This window comes from Silurus aristotelis, assembly GCF_946808225.1.
Source record: "Silurus aristotelis genome assembly, chromosome: 20".
NCBI lineage: Eukaryota > Metazoa > Chordata > Actinopteri > Siluriformes > Siluridae > Silurus > Silurus aristotelis.
In genome coordinates, this window is record NC_139593.1 from 2814097 (window position 1) to 2829970 (window position 15874).

The window sequence follows — 15874 nt, forward strand, 5'->3', positions numbered from 1 at the left end:
ACAAATAATACAGTCAAATTGTACTGATAAAGACACAGTGTCCCCACAGTGAAACACTTTGCTTTTATTATTGTAGCATGGCGACTGTGTCATTATGGTTATTTTAAGTTTAAGTTTTTCTCAGGTTCAATGACAAGGAAAACAAGGAATTAAAAAAAAGTTTTAACATTTTATTTAAAATGTTCTTCGATACGCGAGCAAATACTTGAGATACGAGCTCGAGACGCCGCTGATAGATGGCGAATTAAAGCCAGAAAGCGAAGATTGTGACGAAAATTAAGATAAGCAAAGAAGAAAAAAAAATTAAATAAAGAAAAAATTTATAAATACAAATTTTGAAGTTCAGGGATATGTTGTGTGCAGGAGTGATAGCAAAAAAAACGAGTTTTCCCTCCGCCACTGCTTATCGCCTCTACCACTCCCCCCCCCCCCCCCTTTCCGCACACTCACACACACACACACACACACACACACACACACACCCGACCGGCGTTTTCGTTAGCTCAAGTCGTCTCATCTCCAAGGAAAATACACTGAATAAAACCTTATTTTATCTTTACATTCTCTTTTATTATGTTTTTATACAATATTTGTCATTTATAAATAAATTTTTATTATTCAAAAAAACGTAACAAAAACAACTTGGGGGCATTTTGGGGGCTGGAACGGATTAATGGCATTTAAATTAATTTCAATAGGGAAATTTGCTTTGAAATATGAGAAATTTGACATACGAGCAAGGTTACGGAGCGAATTAAACTCGTATGTCGAGGTACCACTGTATTTGCTATAGGAGCACCCATATCCTTTAGTTGTCACTTTTATTTTGAATAGGACTTTTAGTTTGATAGAGCTTAAGAGGGCCTCGAAGTTAAGATGGCCACCACTCACCCTTTGATTTTAAGATAGAGAACAAAGGAAAGAATAATAGTATAAATTATATGTAATAGAATAGAATAAATTATATAATAGAATAATATGAAAACAATAATAGTCACCAATATTTCACATTTCTAATAGTTTTGACTTTGAATTGAAAGACAAAACCAAAAATAAAACCAACAACAGTGTTAGTATTTACCCAGCTGCCTTTCCAAGTATATGGCTTATACAACTCTCAACTTGCCTAATTGGCTTTCCACAATACATCACCACAAATGCAACATAATGACCTCAGTGGCCTTCAACAGTCACAGCTACAAAGCCTCATGTTCAAACTGTCTAATTCCAGAACTCTCATTTATCAAAGTGTGTAGAACAATTTCTAATTCTGTGTGGAAAAAAACACCAGTACACACTCCAACACTGGTGTTTATCACACGTGTATACATACAGATGTAACTATATACAGTCATCAATCCTACAGATTCTCTACATGACTCTGTTCCTGCACAAACACATTCATTTACATAAAACAACATCCCCAAATCACCATATACACTAAATAACTTTATGATTTTGTATTCACTTTGTGATTATATGGATATATTTTGTTTTACTGTTGCAAATATGTTAATATTATCTTGTAGCCACAATCAGAGTTTGTAAATTGTTATAAAACAGACACAGTCACAATATCATAATCATCATAATCATAATTATCAGAATATTGAAGTTATAACTCCATATTTCTCAGCACTGAGAGACGATCAGTAAAATGTTTACAAAGGATGTTAAACAAATCATTTGCACTGAATAAACAACAATAAAACTTTTATTATGTTCAGGAAAAGTAGAGATTAAACTAATGAGTAAATTTAGTGATTGAAAATAAAATAAATAGTTTCTCACCGTGTTACTCGACCTTCATGTGCGATGACCAAAAAGAGAGTAAAGAAAAGTGTGAGAGTTGAGGGAGTTGGTTGTTTTAGATGAGTTGTTGATGACTCCTTTTTTCTCTTTCACTGAATTTGTTGTTGCAAAGAAAGTGTTGCTTTCTACAGTTTTAACACATTGTGTCTGCATTGTGCACATTATTTTTCCATCTCAGACCAGAAGTGTGAAAATAAATAAAGAGGCGTTGCGGCGAGGCCACTGCATCTTCAACTGCGGAAGTGAAACACACAGCATGGCCATTAATACCCTAAACCACTAAACACACTCAAGAAGATGAGGTATCTGAAGTTCAATCTCATTCCTGTGGATTTGAACAGTTGGCCAGATGTTTCCATTTAAGGTAATGTAAGAGAAGGCCAAGTGTCTATATTAGTGTCAGGACCATGAGGGTGTAGTGGATTGATATGGTGTTTTGGAATCTGAAATAAGTTGATCTAGGGGTCTAAGGTTAAAGGTTACATGCCCCATGAAAGAGGAGTTCCTTATGCTTCGCATTATTTGAAAAATGAACTCTGTTCCAGCTGTCATACATTAAGTTGTAGACAATAATAACTCCCCTATATATGTTGGGTTTAGGACGGAGATTTCCATTGGCACTGAATCCTCTCCAAGCAATCCTGGGTGCTTGTCTTAAAATGCTGAACTTCTTTGTAATAAACCTTTTTTATATTCAAGAAAGACGGTGTACGCGGAGATTTTTTCCTTCATCATCTTCACATCATCACCATCAAATAAGCAACAAAGAAACACAAGTGTTGAGCATGACCTATCAGGTTAGAGTTTAGATTTGGTTTGATTGTTGTCTATACATTTATAATTGTGCCTAAACTTAATTTTTTATTGTTTCAGTATTGGGTTTAGTTTAAAAAGTTAAATCCTGATTATTGGAAGAGCCTGTGGGCTTGAACAGGCAGAAACAGTAGATTTTGCTCCTCAGGGTGTAACACGGTGATAACCAGTGCAAAAAGAGGGGAAAAAAACGTGCTCTGAACCATCTGGCCCATAGGAAAGTTGTGACATCATTGTTGGGCGACGTCACGACGACCAGGAGCTACAAAATGGCTGCTCGCACTGGACACAGCTGGTTCTGCTTCTCCTGGTCGGGGGCTAGGAACAGAGGAGTGTAGAATGCCTGCAGCACGGTTGTGCAGGAGCCATAGGCACATTAGGCATGTACCCAGGTTTTGTATGGAGAAACGCACTGGCCATGCCAGGGGAAAATTCCAGGCAAGACAGGGCCACGGACAGAGCCTGCAGATCCCCAAACCTCTTCAAGGAGGAAATGGCCACAAGGAAAGTGGTCTTCACCGACAGGTACCTAAAGGCCACTTCGGCCAGGGGCTCGAAGGGTTAGGTTTAGGGTTAGGGCCAAGTCCCAGACAGGCACTCTGTGTCTCGTGTCCTGGGCCTCAATGACCACAGGCAGGGCAATATAGCAGACACGTAAACCTTCAGGGTCGAAGGGGTCAACCCCGTGGCAAACTGCCCCTGCAAGAACTCCAGAACTGAACCAACTGGGCAATTAACTGGATCTAAACTATGGTGCTCACACCACGACGTGAACAGCCGCCACGAGATGGCGGCTGTTCACGTCGTGGTGCTCACACCACGACGTGAACAGCCGCCATCTCGTGGCGTATGACCTCCTCATGGAGGGAGCTCCCTCAGCTCCCCCGAAGTCTCCTGAGTAGCAAACAGATCCATCTGGGCTCTGTAAAACCTCCGCTATATCTGCTCCACCACCTCAGGGTGGAGTCTCGGCCCTTGCCTCGAATGGGCATCTGCTCTTCAATTCAAAGATGCCGGGATATACATGGCTCTCGGTGAGAGGAGTTTGCCCCGGGACCACAGGAGGACCTCTCGCGTCAGCTTTTATAAGGGGCGAGACCGGAGACCCCCCTGGTGGTTGATATAAGAGACCACCACTATATCATCCGTGTGGACCAACACATGGTGACCCCTCAGGTCTGGGAGGAAGTGAGAGATGTGGCCCGCTCCACAGACCTTGGGTTGAGCAGCCACTCATGACTGCTTGCCACCCCTTGAGGGAAGCAGCCATCGTTATCATAATGCGACGACAAGCAGTCACCAAGACGGGGCCTCGGGAGAGTAACATTGGGTCTCTCCACACATCTAAGGCTCGAAGGGCCGACTGCGAGACCTTGATGGAACGGTGTGGATTCCCTCTCCGGGTGAACTGGAGCCACCACTGGAGGGGTCAAGTGGAATCATACTGGACGCTGCTGCCTTGAAACCCAGCAGACTCTGGAACTGCCTCACAGTGAGAGACTTGCCTTCTCTCACTTCTCTGACTGCAGTGAGGATAACTGTGATCCGGGTGGGAGACTACTGTGCCTGAAACCTGGTCGAATCCCACACCATGCCCAGGAAGGTGGTTCTCTGCTGTGTAGCCCGGTGTTTAGTCTAAGCCCCAGATCCTTCATGCAGGCGAGAACGACATCTCAAGGCCGGACCGCCTGAAGCTCTGACTGAGCCAATATCAACCAGTTGTTGATATAATTAAAAATGCAGATGCTCTGGACCTTTAGCGGGGTCATCGCTGCGTCCATGCACTTTGTGAAGGTATGGGGCTAGTGTGCCAGACCAAACGGGAGGACCTGGTATTGGTAAGCTTTTCCACTGAAAGCAAACCTCAGGAACCTCCTGTGTTCAGAAAGGATGGCTACATTGAAGTATGTTTCTTTTAGATCTATTCAAGTGAAGTGAAGTGAAGTTTATTTATTTTCACAACAGACATTGTCTCAAAGCAGCTTTACAGAAATCAGCAGTCAAGGTGAATAGTGTGCATTTATCCCTGATGAGCAAGCCATGGTGACTGTGGCAAGGAAAAACTCCCTTAGATGTTATGAGGAAGAAACCTTGAGAAGAACCAGACTCAAAAGGGGAAACCATCCTCATTTGGGTTACATTAAGAGTTTGATAATAAATTTTCAACAATACAGAACGGGGCGAGAATGACAGACCAGTCCTCGGACTGGATCTGAGACACATCCTCTTTTAGAGTGAGCATCCTGAACCTAAGCCTCATTAGTGAGCGGTTTAAGGAGCAGAGATCTAGAATCGGACGCAACCCGCCATCCTTCTCTGGAACAATGAAGTACAAGCTGTAGTAGCCTGAATCTCTGAATAAGGGGGGGGGGAACCACCTCGATGGCCCCTTTCCTCAGAAGAGCGTGCACCTCCTGTTCCAGAACGAGAACACATTCCATTGAACCGGGGAGGAGAAGATGCAAAATGATTCATCTAGCCCCTCTCTATAGTAGGCAGGACTAACTGACAGACCACTGGCATCCTCTTCCAGGCTGTCAGAAAGTTCCTCAGGGGAACCAACCCCTGGGGGCTGGTCTCTGACCCACTCAGAGTGGCTGGAGTAGTGCCTTGCAGCCATTTATGCCTCCAGAGAGGCAGTGGGTATCCCAAATCTGCAACGATCTTTTGGCTGGGAACAGAGAAAGCAAACCTATGGAGGGAGGTTGCACCCTGAAACACAACCCTTGGCAGGGCTAGCAGACCGGCCTCCTAAACCCGAATGGCTGGAGCAGCGTATGTTTATTTTCCAGTGTCTGTTTGGGGTCATTGTCTTGTTGAAACAACCATTTTAAGGGCATGTCCCCTTCAGCATAAGGCAACATGACCTCTTCAAGTATTTTGACATATGCAAACTGATCCATGATCCCTGGTATGCGATAAATAGGCCCAACACCATAGTAGGAGAAACATGCCCATATCATGATGCTTGCACCACCATGCTTCACTGTCTTCACTGTGTAGTGTGGCTTGAATTCAGAGTTTGGGGGTCGTCTCACAAACTGTCTGTGGCCCTTGGACCCAAAAAGAACAATTTTACTCTCATCAGTCCACAAAATGTTCCTCCATTTCTCTTTAGGCCAGTTGATGTGTTCTTTAGCAAATTGTAACATTCTGCACATGCCTTTTTTTAACAGAGGGACTTTGCGGGGGATTCTTGAAGATAGATTAGCTTCACACAGACGTCTTCTAACTGTCACAGTACTTACAGGTAACTCCAGACTGTCTTTGATCATCCTGGAGCTGATCATTGGCTGAGCCTTTGCCATTCTGGTAATTCTTCGATCCATTTTGATGGTTGTCTTCTGTTTTTTTCCACGTCGCTCTGGTTTTGCTCTCCATTTTAAGGCATTGGAGATCATTTTAGCTGAACAGCCTATAATTTTTTGCAAATCTTTATAGGTTTTCCCCTTTCCAATCAACTTTTTAATCAAAGTACGCTGTTCTTCTGAACAATGTCTTGAACGACCCATTTCAGGCTTTCAAATGCATGTTCAACAAGTGCTGGCTTCATCCTTAAATAGGGGCCACCTGATTCACACCTGTTTTTTCACAAAATTGATGACCTCAGTGATTGAATGCCACACTGCTATTTTTTTTAACACACCCCTTTCAACTAATTGCCCAATTGCACAGCCTTACGAGCGTGCATATCATGAATGATGGGTCTTGTTTGTTTTCTGAGAATCCACTGCACCTACTGGTAACTTGTTTGTCATGTTGCAATACAAAATATACTAAAAACCTGGATTATTCTGGTTAGTCACATTGTACTGCTATTATTTTGAACATAACTGTAACTCTGATCTGGGGTGAACCAGGGTACCCCACGCCTGGGAGAGGAGATCCCTCCTGGAAAGAATATCCCAAGAAGGTTTCTTGAAAAGGGAACCAGGACACCAGAACACTCTAAAACTCCTGGTAGCAGCGCAATAGGGGGAAAGGCATACTGTCGTAGCCTTGGCCACGTCTGCACCATGGAATCCTGCCCCAAAGGAGCTGGGTGAATGAGGGAGAACCAGCAGGGACAGTGCAATGTCTCTTGAGTCACAAACAGATCCACTTGTGCTCTGCTAAATCTGCTCCACCACCTTGAGGTGGAGTTTCCATTTCCCGAGCCTTGGCCCTTGCCTTGAAAGCCTGTATAACGGGCGAGACCAGAGACCCTCCTGATGGTTAATGTCAGAGACCACCGATGTGTTGTCCGTACAGAACACTTCAGGGACAAAAACATAGCCAGCATCTCCAAGCAGTTTATGTGCCATGTGAGATTGAGCCTGTTTCACCGACCATGGGCGGAGCGTCCACTAATGACCACTCCCCACCCATGAGGGATGCATCCATTGTTAGCATTGCGTGATGACAAGTAGTTCCCAGGATGGGGCCTTGAAACAGGAATGCAGGTTCTTTCCACATATTTAAGGCCTGAAGGGCTCGTCGTGAGACCTTGATAGTGCGGAGTGGATTGCCCTTTCAGGAGAACCCTCTGTCTCTGAGCCCCCACTGGAGGGGTCTCATGTGCAGGACGCCAAGTGGAATCACATTGGATGCTGCTCCCATGAGTCCCAGCAGCCTCTGGAACTGCTTCACAGTGAGTGACTTACCTTCTCTCACTCTCTTGACTGTCGTGAGGATAGCTTCGATCAAAGCGGGAGACAGCTGTGCCTGCATTACGGCCGAGTCCCACACCACGCCTAAGAAAGTGGTTCTTTGTACTGGTGAAAGCACACTCTTCTTGGTGTTTAGTATAAACCACAGCTCCTTCATACATGTGAGAACAACATCTCGATGCTGGACTGCCAGAAACTCTAATTGAGCTAATATCAACCAATCGTCAATATAGTACAGGATGTGGATGCCCCGAAGCCTTAGCTTTACATTTTGTGAAGGTGTGGGGGAGAGCGCCCCCGAAAGCAAACCTCAGGAAACTTCTGTGAGCAGGAAAGATGGATATGTGGAAGTATGCGTCCCTTAGATCTATCATGACAAACCAGTCCTGTGACCTGATCTGAGACACGACCTGCTTGAGAGTGAGCATAGCCGAAACTTAGCCATTTCCTTGGTACCCCTAAAGGATAGGTCGGCAGCACAGCGGAGCTCCTTAAGATTGTCAGCCCCAGAGCTGAATCCCTCTTCCATCTTTTGCAGCAGTTCAGACTGTATGCTTGTGTGGAGGCAACCCACAGCCTAAACCTTGCCCACTGAAACCGAAGTGGCTCACAATGGTTTAGTGGGCAATACCAGGAAAAAAGGCAGGCCCCGGGTGGAGGCTGTGACTCAGGGCACAGGAAGCACTCATCCAAAAAAATGACTTTCATACAAAGAACAAGGCATGTATGAATATGGTACAGGAAATATTCTGTCTTTTCTTGGCCAAAGCTTTTTTTTATTTTATATATATATATATATATATATATATATATATATATATATATATATATATATATATATATATATATATATATATATATATATATATATATTTTTTAATATGGACCAAATAAGGTTTGGCTCCATCCCATCTCATCCCATCCGTGTGGCGTGGCAATGTAGCCTGCACACCCAACCATGGTATGGGTCATGTTTGGATTTGATGTCTGCTTATTTTTAATCCTATGTATTTACTCTGAACTTGCTTCCACTATAACATTTGCATAATAATGTGACAAAAAAAGTCTACAGTTTTGAAGAAATTATATAGTTTTATTTATTGCTGAATGAATATTATGAATAAATGAACTCAACAGCATTGAGACACAGCATAATATATTATAGAAGAAACACAATGATATGATTAGTGAAGCTGTCACACACCAGTGTGCTATACAGATCTCTGAACACCTTACACACACACACACACACACACACACACACACACACACACACACACACACACACACACACACACACACACAGAAAAATAGAATAGCCTCATTTAAAGACACACTGTAACCTGAAGAAATTTACTAACAAGATAAAGAAATTTACTAAAACAGAAAAACATATTAAAATACCATTTAAACTTGCAGGTTATATTTATATTTAATTTTTTTTAGGTTATTTGGCTATTTTGATTAAATGTTTAAAACACTTCTGCATATGAAATAACAGTAGTAAATATTCTTAATAATTGTTTGAATACAATTGTGTCATGTAAATTAAGGAAAGCAATTATTATTCTAGAGCATATTTCAGGTAACTGATGCTGCTTTTCTGGCAGTTGGCTGATTTTCACTCCTTGTAAGGAAGGAATTATACTAAAATGATTTTTTTTTTTTAGTTTTGAAGAAACAAATTGGATTAAAATTCCTCTCGAATTTGATTTCACTTTCAACTGGATTCTGAGTTAGTGGGCGGAGTTTAACTCTATCTGAATAAAAATGTACACCTATACAATATCCTCTCATTGATTTTTTAAGGTTATTTGTTGAGATCTATAGCGAGGGTCCAGAAGACATCAAAAGATCTAAATCTGAATTTACACTGTGATGATTTTCAGGCTGATTCTGTAAAACACAAACTTTACACATCAGAAACAAACTGATTATTCTCTGAGGTGAAATCTGAAGTCCTACAGCCCATAATGCATCATGCTGACCAGCAGATGATGAAGTGCCACTGTTCTGTTATGAGCTGCATTTATAAATGAGTCACTGAAGTTTCTAGAAGCTTTAAACTAAAACCAGGTGGAAGTTGGTGATGCTGATGTTGGATAAACAGGTAAATTCTGTTCATTTCATGTTGCTGTAGATCACACTGAGATCCTCAGCATTGGAAGACCTACAGAAAGAGAGTAAATGATCACACTAAGATCCAGCAGAAGATCTTTTCCAGCTCTGTAAGATTGAAGGAAACAGAGAAGCTCTTCTCACCTGTCGTCAGCACCAGTGCTTGTAAATTTAACACTAGCGTACTGAACCTCATCCTGCCCAGAGGCAGAGTGATTGCAGCAGAACTTCCAGCATCCCCGAGATCAACAGCACGCTGGCGTACAACTTTAGCATACAGGTCTTCATCCTGATTGGCCGAGGCTGAACCAGATGCAGCGTTGAATCTATTCACTGCTACATATTCATTAAAATCCTGAAGAGGAGAGCATGAGATCACAGAGACAGAGAGGTGGCAAACATCTAACTTTATATCACAGCACTGTTAAATTCTTTATTGTGATTGGTCAGAAGGTGTTGATTTATTATTAATAACAACAGATCTTTTTCTTGTTCTAATGTCAAGCCTGAATTTTGTGTCATAATAATTTCATTTTAAGCTTGTTAGTTTTGTTAATAACCACAGAAAATGTAAATGTTAATAGATAATAATTTTGACATGTTATTTATTACAAATTATTGGTAAAAAAGAAATGAAACACGTGGGAATGTGCTGTTATTGGAAAATAATCTTCAACTTCAAGCAGGTAACAGATCTTCTGCCTTTTTACACTGTTGATGTTTTGATTATTTTACTATAAAAGCAGCAGATAATATACAAACACGAGTCAACATTTATCTGTACAAATTTTTACCTGTTTTTTACTTTGGTCCACTGGTGACTCGATTCTTTTATTTTTCCTGCGAAAAATAAACAAACAACATTGAACAAAATCTGTTCACATTATTAGCAAGCTGTAGTTTTAATCATGTAATAAATGATAAATGATCCTGTATTTTCTCACCTTTTACACAAGATGATGACACCAATGACACAAATACACACAACACCAACAACCCCAACACCTGCATACACACCTACACTCTGATCTACTGTGTGGAAATATAATGTTATAATGAATCAGTGTTAAATATTATACAGTGTAATTCTGATTTATAGATTTATATCATCTCTCTTACTGGTTATAGTGATGGACACTGCAGCTGATCTCTCAGAGCCGAGTTTATTCTGAACCTCACAGTAGTACAGTCCACTCTGTAGAGCTCTGTAACTCTGTCCTGATCCTACAGGTGATGATTCTTCCTCCTTAAACCAGGTGTAGGTCTCCACAGGTGGGTTACTGTCACTGCTGCAGGTCAGAGTCACTGAACTTCCCTCCACTTTCTCACCAGAGGGACTGATGGACACTGAGATGTTCTTTGGAGGATCTGAAATGGGTTGGTAAATGAGAAATACATCTATAATAGTTTTATCTTCTATTAGTTGTAAGAAAATCTTCAGCTTTAACTTACACAGAACATTCAGAGTTACACTGGTGGAGTTCTGATGCCCGACTTTATTACTGCACATGCACTTGTACTTTCCACTGTCCTCAGAACTGATATTAAAGATGGTGAAGGTCTTTCCTTTTTCCACTGATGCTGTTTCATTAAACCAGGTGTACGTCTCCACAGGTGGGTTTGCATCACAGCTGCAGGTCAGATTCACTTTTCTGCCCTCCACAATCTCACCAGAAGGACTGATGGACACGTTCTTTGGAGGATCTAAAATGGTTTGGTAAATGAGAAATACATGTATAATAGTTTTTTTTTTCTTGTATTGACTATATGAAAATCTTCAGCTGTAACTTACACAGAACATTCAGAGTTACACTGGTGGAGTTCTGATGTCCGACTTTATTACTGCACATGCACTTGTACTCTCCATTGTCCTCTAAACTGATATTACAGATGGTGTAGTTTATTGTCATAATTAATACTTTTGTATTATGTTTCATTGTTGTTCAGGAATATCTGTGGCATTTTCAAATCTAAACCATCAAGCAACCTAAAATACAATAACCTGCTAGCCTTCGCCACAGCTTTTGGGAGTCACAGCTGAAAATGCCCTCCTATCTTTAAATGTTAAATACTGAGTTATGCAAAAATAATAAAGTAAATAAGTCTCACATCTGACACTGAGGTATTGAGCAGGAGATGGGAGATGTTCAGATCCTCTTACAGCACAGTTATAACTGCCTGCATCCTCACTGCTGACCCTCTGCAGGTGGAGTTCGTTGCTCTTGAAGGTGTTTGTGGTTAAATCATGTGTGTTTTTGTACCAGATGAATGTTGGATCAGTCAGACTGCAGGTGGTTTTACAGGTCAGAATGACTGATTCTCCCTCTGTCACTTCTGCAGGAGCGAAAAGCTGAAGATCTTATACAATGAGAGAAACATTAAATCTGCATTAATAATCCACCTGCTCATTTCCTCGATCTGTGCTTAAATTTTATACACATAAAAAAGCGTAAAGTTCTCTGCATATGTGTGTGTGTGTGTGTGTGAGAGAGAGAGAGAGAGAGACCAGTAAAAAAAAAAACAGTGGAATGATTTGATGATGATGATGATGATGATGATGATGTGTGTGCATTTGAATATACAATTTGGAGGCCTTTAATGTACCAATAAATTATTTAACATCTTTATTACGGTAAATTGAAGTTGATCAGTCACACCATGAAGTTATGGGAAAGAGTAGTGGAAGCCAGGCTGAGAGAAGAGGTAACCATCTGTAGGCAGGAGTATGGTTTCATGCCGAGGTAAACCACACATGCATTATTTGCTTTGAGGATATTGATGGAGAAGTATAGAGAAGGACAGAAGGAGCTGCATTGTGTATTTGTGGATTTAGAGAAAGCGTATGACAGGGTGCCAAGAGAGGAGTTGTGGTATTGTATGAGGAAGTCTGGTGTGTCAGAGAAGTATGTGAGGGTGGTGCAGGACATGTATGAGGACAGTGTGACTGCAGTGAAGTGGGCAGTAGGAACGACAAACTGGTTCAAGATGGAGGTTGGACTGCAGCAAGGATCGGCCCTGAGCCCTTTCCTGTTTGAAGTGGTGATGGACAGGTTGAAGGACGAGGTCAGACAGGAGTCTCCGTGGACTATGATGTTTGCGGATGATATTGTGATTTGTGGTGAGAGTAGTGAGCAGGTTGAGAAGAGCCTGGAGAGGTGGAGGTACACGCTGGAGAGAAGGGGAATGAAAGTAAGTAGGAGTAAGACAGAGTACATGTGTGTGAATGAGAGGGAGGGCAGTGGAGGGGTGCGGTTGCAGGGAGAAGAGGTGGAGAAGGTGGAGAAGTTCAGGTACCTGGGATCAACAGTGCAAAATAATGGAGAGTGTGTTAGAGAAGTGAAGAAAAGAGTGCAGGCAGGGTGGAGTGGGTGGAGAAGAGTGATAGCAGGAGTGATTTGTGATAGAAGAGTATCTGTGAGAGTGAAAGGGAAAGTTTAAAGGACTGTGGTGAGACCTGAGATGATGTAGGTTTAGAGACAGTGGCATTGAGTAAAAGACAGGAGGTGGAGCTGGAGGTAGCAGAGCTGAAGATGTTGAGATGTTCGTTGGGAGTGATGAGGATGGACAGGATTAGAAACTAGTTTATTGGAGGGTCAGCGCATGTAGGACGTTTTGGAGACAAGGTGAGGGAGATGAGATTGAGATTGTTTGGACATGCGCAGAGGAGGGACATGGGGTATATCAGTAGGAGAATGCTGAGGATGGAGCCACCAGGAAGGAGGAAAATAAGAAGACCAAGGAGGAGGTTTATGGATGTGGTGAGGGAAGACATGCAGGTAGTTGTTTTTGAAAGAGGCAGATGTAGAGGACAGGGGGGTATGGAGATGAATGATCTGCCGTGGTGACCCATATGGGAGCAGCCAAAAAAAAAGAACAAGAAGAAGAAGATTAGGTTAAATTCGGTCAGAAATTAGTGGCAGTTCTAAAGGCTTCTCGCACTGACCCAAAATTCGCACGATAAAAATGTTTGTGATTTTCAACTAGCTCTATTTTATTACAAAAATACTGTAACATTTAAATTCTATTTAATAATTTTTTTTTTGAAATAAAAGTGAAACAGCTCAATAATATTTGCATAATTCGAACTCTTATAGTGATTATTCCTAGAAAGTGTCTGTTAGTAAGTAAATTGTTCCTTTAAGTGGTGATCATGGTAGTATTTAGAGATTTATGTATATAATATCTAGATTTTTTTAAAGTTACATATAAGTAGTTAATCTTCTACTAAATATTTTCTTATTGTATTCTAATGTGATTAATTCTTCTTTTGTGCCTGTGTGTGACAGTCAATAAGAACTGCATTTCCCATCAGCCCCTGCATGTCACATGCTGGTCACATGTGTCTCCTTATTTTTTGTTCCATCCTTTTTCTGTTCTGTTAGTTGTGTGTTTATTTTTCTAGATTTTGTTGTGTGTCTCCCGTGTTATCATTCATTTGCTTTCTGTTGTCTGGAGTTCATATCATGAAAACAGTAATTCAGTAAAAACATGTTCGAGTTTTTCAATCATCTGCTACAAAACTCCTGTAGCTAAAAGGAGATTATGGTCTGAGTGACACATGTAGAGAATAAGATGATTTTATTTACCTGTAACTCTGAGTGTAATTCCAGATTCACCCTGAAATTTATCTTTAGTTGTTATGAATCTGAAGCAGTACATGTGTTCATCTGATTTCTTCACATCACTCAGTCTGAGGGAGAAGTGATTCTGTTTATCTCCTAAATACTCCACTCTGTCTGAGTAACCTGATTCATTACGCAGATCAGTCGGTTCTAAATCCTTAACTGGGTTTATTACCCAAAACCTCTTTATCACTGTAACATCTGTTGGATGTGTGTAAGTGGCCTCCATAACCACTGTAGATCCTTTTACAGCACAGAGATGATGTTTACTGTATTTCACACTCCACTGATTCCCAAGAGCTCCTGAAACATGACACATGAAAGAGGTGATTAGAGGTCATGCTTAAACTGAGAAAATATATAATTTTAAAGAAAAAAAAATAGGGTAATTTAAAATTTGATGGCTACAACACATCTCAGAAAGGTTGGGAAAGAAAAGTGTCACAAGTCTTTTGTAATTATGTTTGTAGAAAAGTCTGAGTGATGAATTGGTCTGTCTGCTGTCTAGACCTTTCACCATTTAAAAACAGATCTACAAAGGATTTCCCATATCACCACAGTTTATTAAGACATAATCTAATGTTTTTAATGTAAAATAATTCTACTCATAACCAGGGATGAGCTTGTGAACCTGCTGCTTTGACAACAACTCCAGGATGAACGTCAAAGAACCAGAACAATCCAGAATTATGTCACACTGCCTTCAGCTAATTGAGTAGTTCACGTGTGAAGAATGGACCACAAGCTCATTTTAATGTGGAAGTTTTTAAAATAAATAGTGGTACATTTTATTCTATAAATGAATGATTTACAACACAAGCAGAGCAGTTCAGAAATTTTAGGATTCTTCAATATCTGTTGCTCACAACACAAACAATTCAAACTATCTCAATGGTTATATCTCCTTTATAACTGGAGAAAGTTGAAGGTACAAGGTATAGTGTCAGTAGTTTTACAAGAAACTGTTGCAAGAAAATAGCAAAATCCAGACTTTTCTTACCGTATCACCTCGGACCCTCGTGCACAGCAAAAAGACAGAATAAGACAAAGTGTGAGCGAAAGTGTGTGTGGTTGAGGGATCTTGCGTCTTTTAAAAAAGTGAGAAAATACTTTGGTGAAATTGAAAGAAATCTAAAATACAGTCTGCAACATTTAAAACAGCAGTAGCGCTGAAGTTTTCAGAGCTGCTTTTCGACTTGACTGTGAGAGTCATTTGCATTTTAAAAACACGAGTGATATCATTGGCTCAGAAAAAAATTTAAAAAGTCTCCTAAGTGATGGTCAGCTGTGGGTTTACATCGCCATTTATAGTCAGAGGACAGAGCTGATGAACGAGCTGCATTTATTCATCCTCTCTACGACCCTTTCAGCAGTACATACTATAATTAGGATATGGACATATGTAGAGTGAACATGCTGGTTAATACATGTATATTGTAGACATGTATACATGTATGATGTTACCACACCCAGCTGTACTGCTGCACACCTGAAATGTTCATCAGCATGATTTAGCCTTCAGTTTCAGAGCCGTGTCCTGCACACTGTCATGGTGATGACTGTTGTTGCCTTTTTCTTATTATTATTTTTATTTCTTCTGTCCAAAGAAAGTATTTCTTCTCTGTGGCCATGTTTAGGATTTAATATAGTGTTGATATACGCCTCATACAGGGCCTTCAGAACCTTCAACAGTCAACTCTGATCAGTCCACTGAGCCCAATCATCTCAATAAACTAAAATCTGCTTCATAAACTGGTATAAATTTTAATTTAAATAAACAAGTAAGTCATACAAAAGCAAATGGACCACAACACATGGTTATAAAAAGGGTTATTTATTTTCACACATTATAAAGCAAGC

The 15874-nt window shown here is 40.8% G+C and overlaps 2 protein-coding genes across 2 annotated transcripts in view; both read right to left on the reverse strand.

The window, feature by feature from the left end:
* The window catches only part of LOC310715625 (sialoadhesin-like), a 95021-nt gene that overhangs the window by 68190 nt on the left and 10957 nt on the right, over positions 1-15874 (reverse strand). The window lies entirely within an intron of this gene.
* On the reverse strand, positions 8347-15180 carry LOC310715897 (B-cell receptor CD22-like). The gene is made up of 8 exons (XM_083522610.1): positions 15015-15180; positions 13979-14362; positions 11502-11750; positions 10512-11096; positions 10337-10424; positions 10187-10232; positions 9537-9747; positions 8347-9444 (listed from the first exon to the last, which is right to left on the reverse strand). Exons 2-8 carry the CDS (start codon positions 14331-14333, stop codon positions 9416-9418), a joined length of 1563 nt encoding a protein of 520 aa, XP_083378736.1. The 5' UTR covers positions 14334-14362; positions 15015-15180; the 3' UTR covers positions 8347-9415.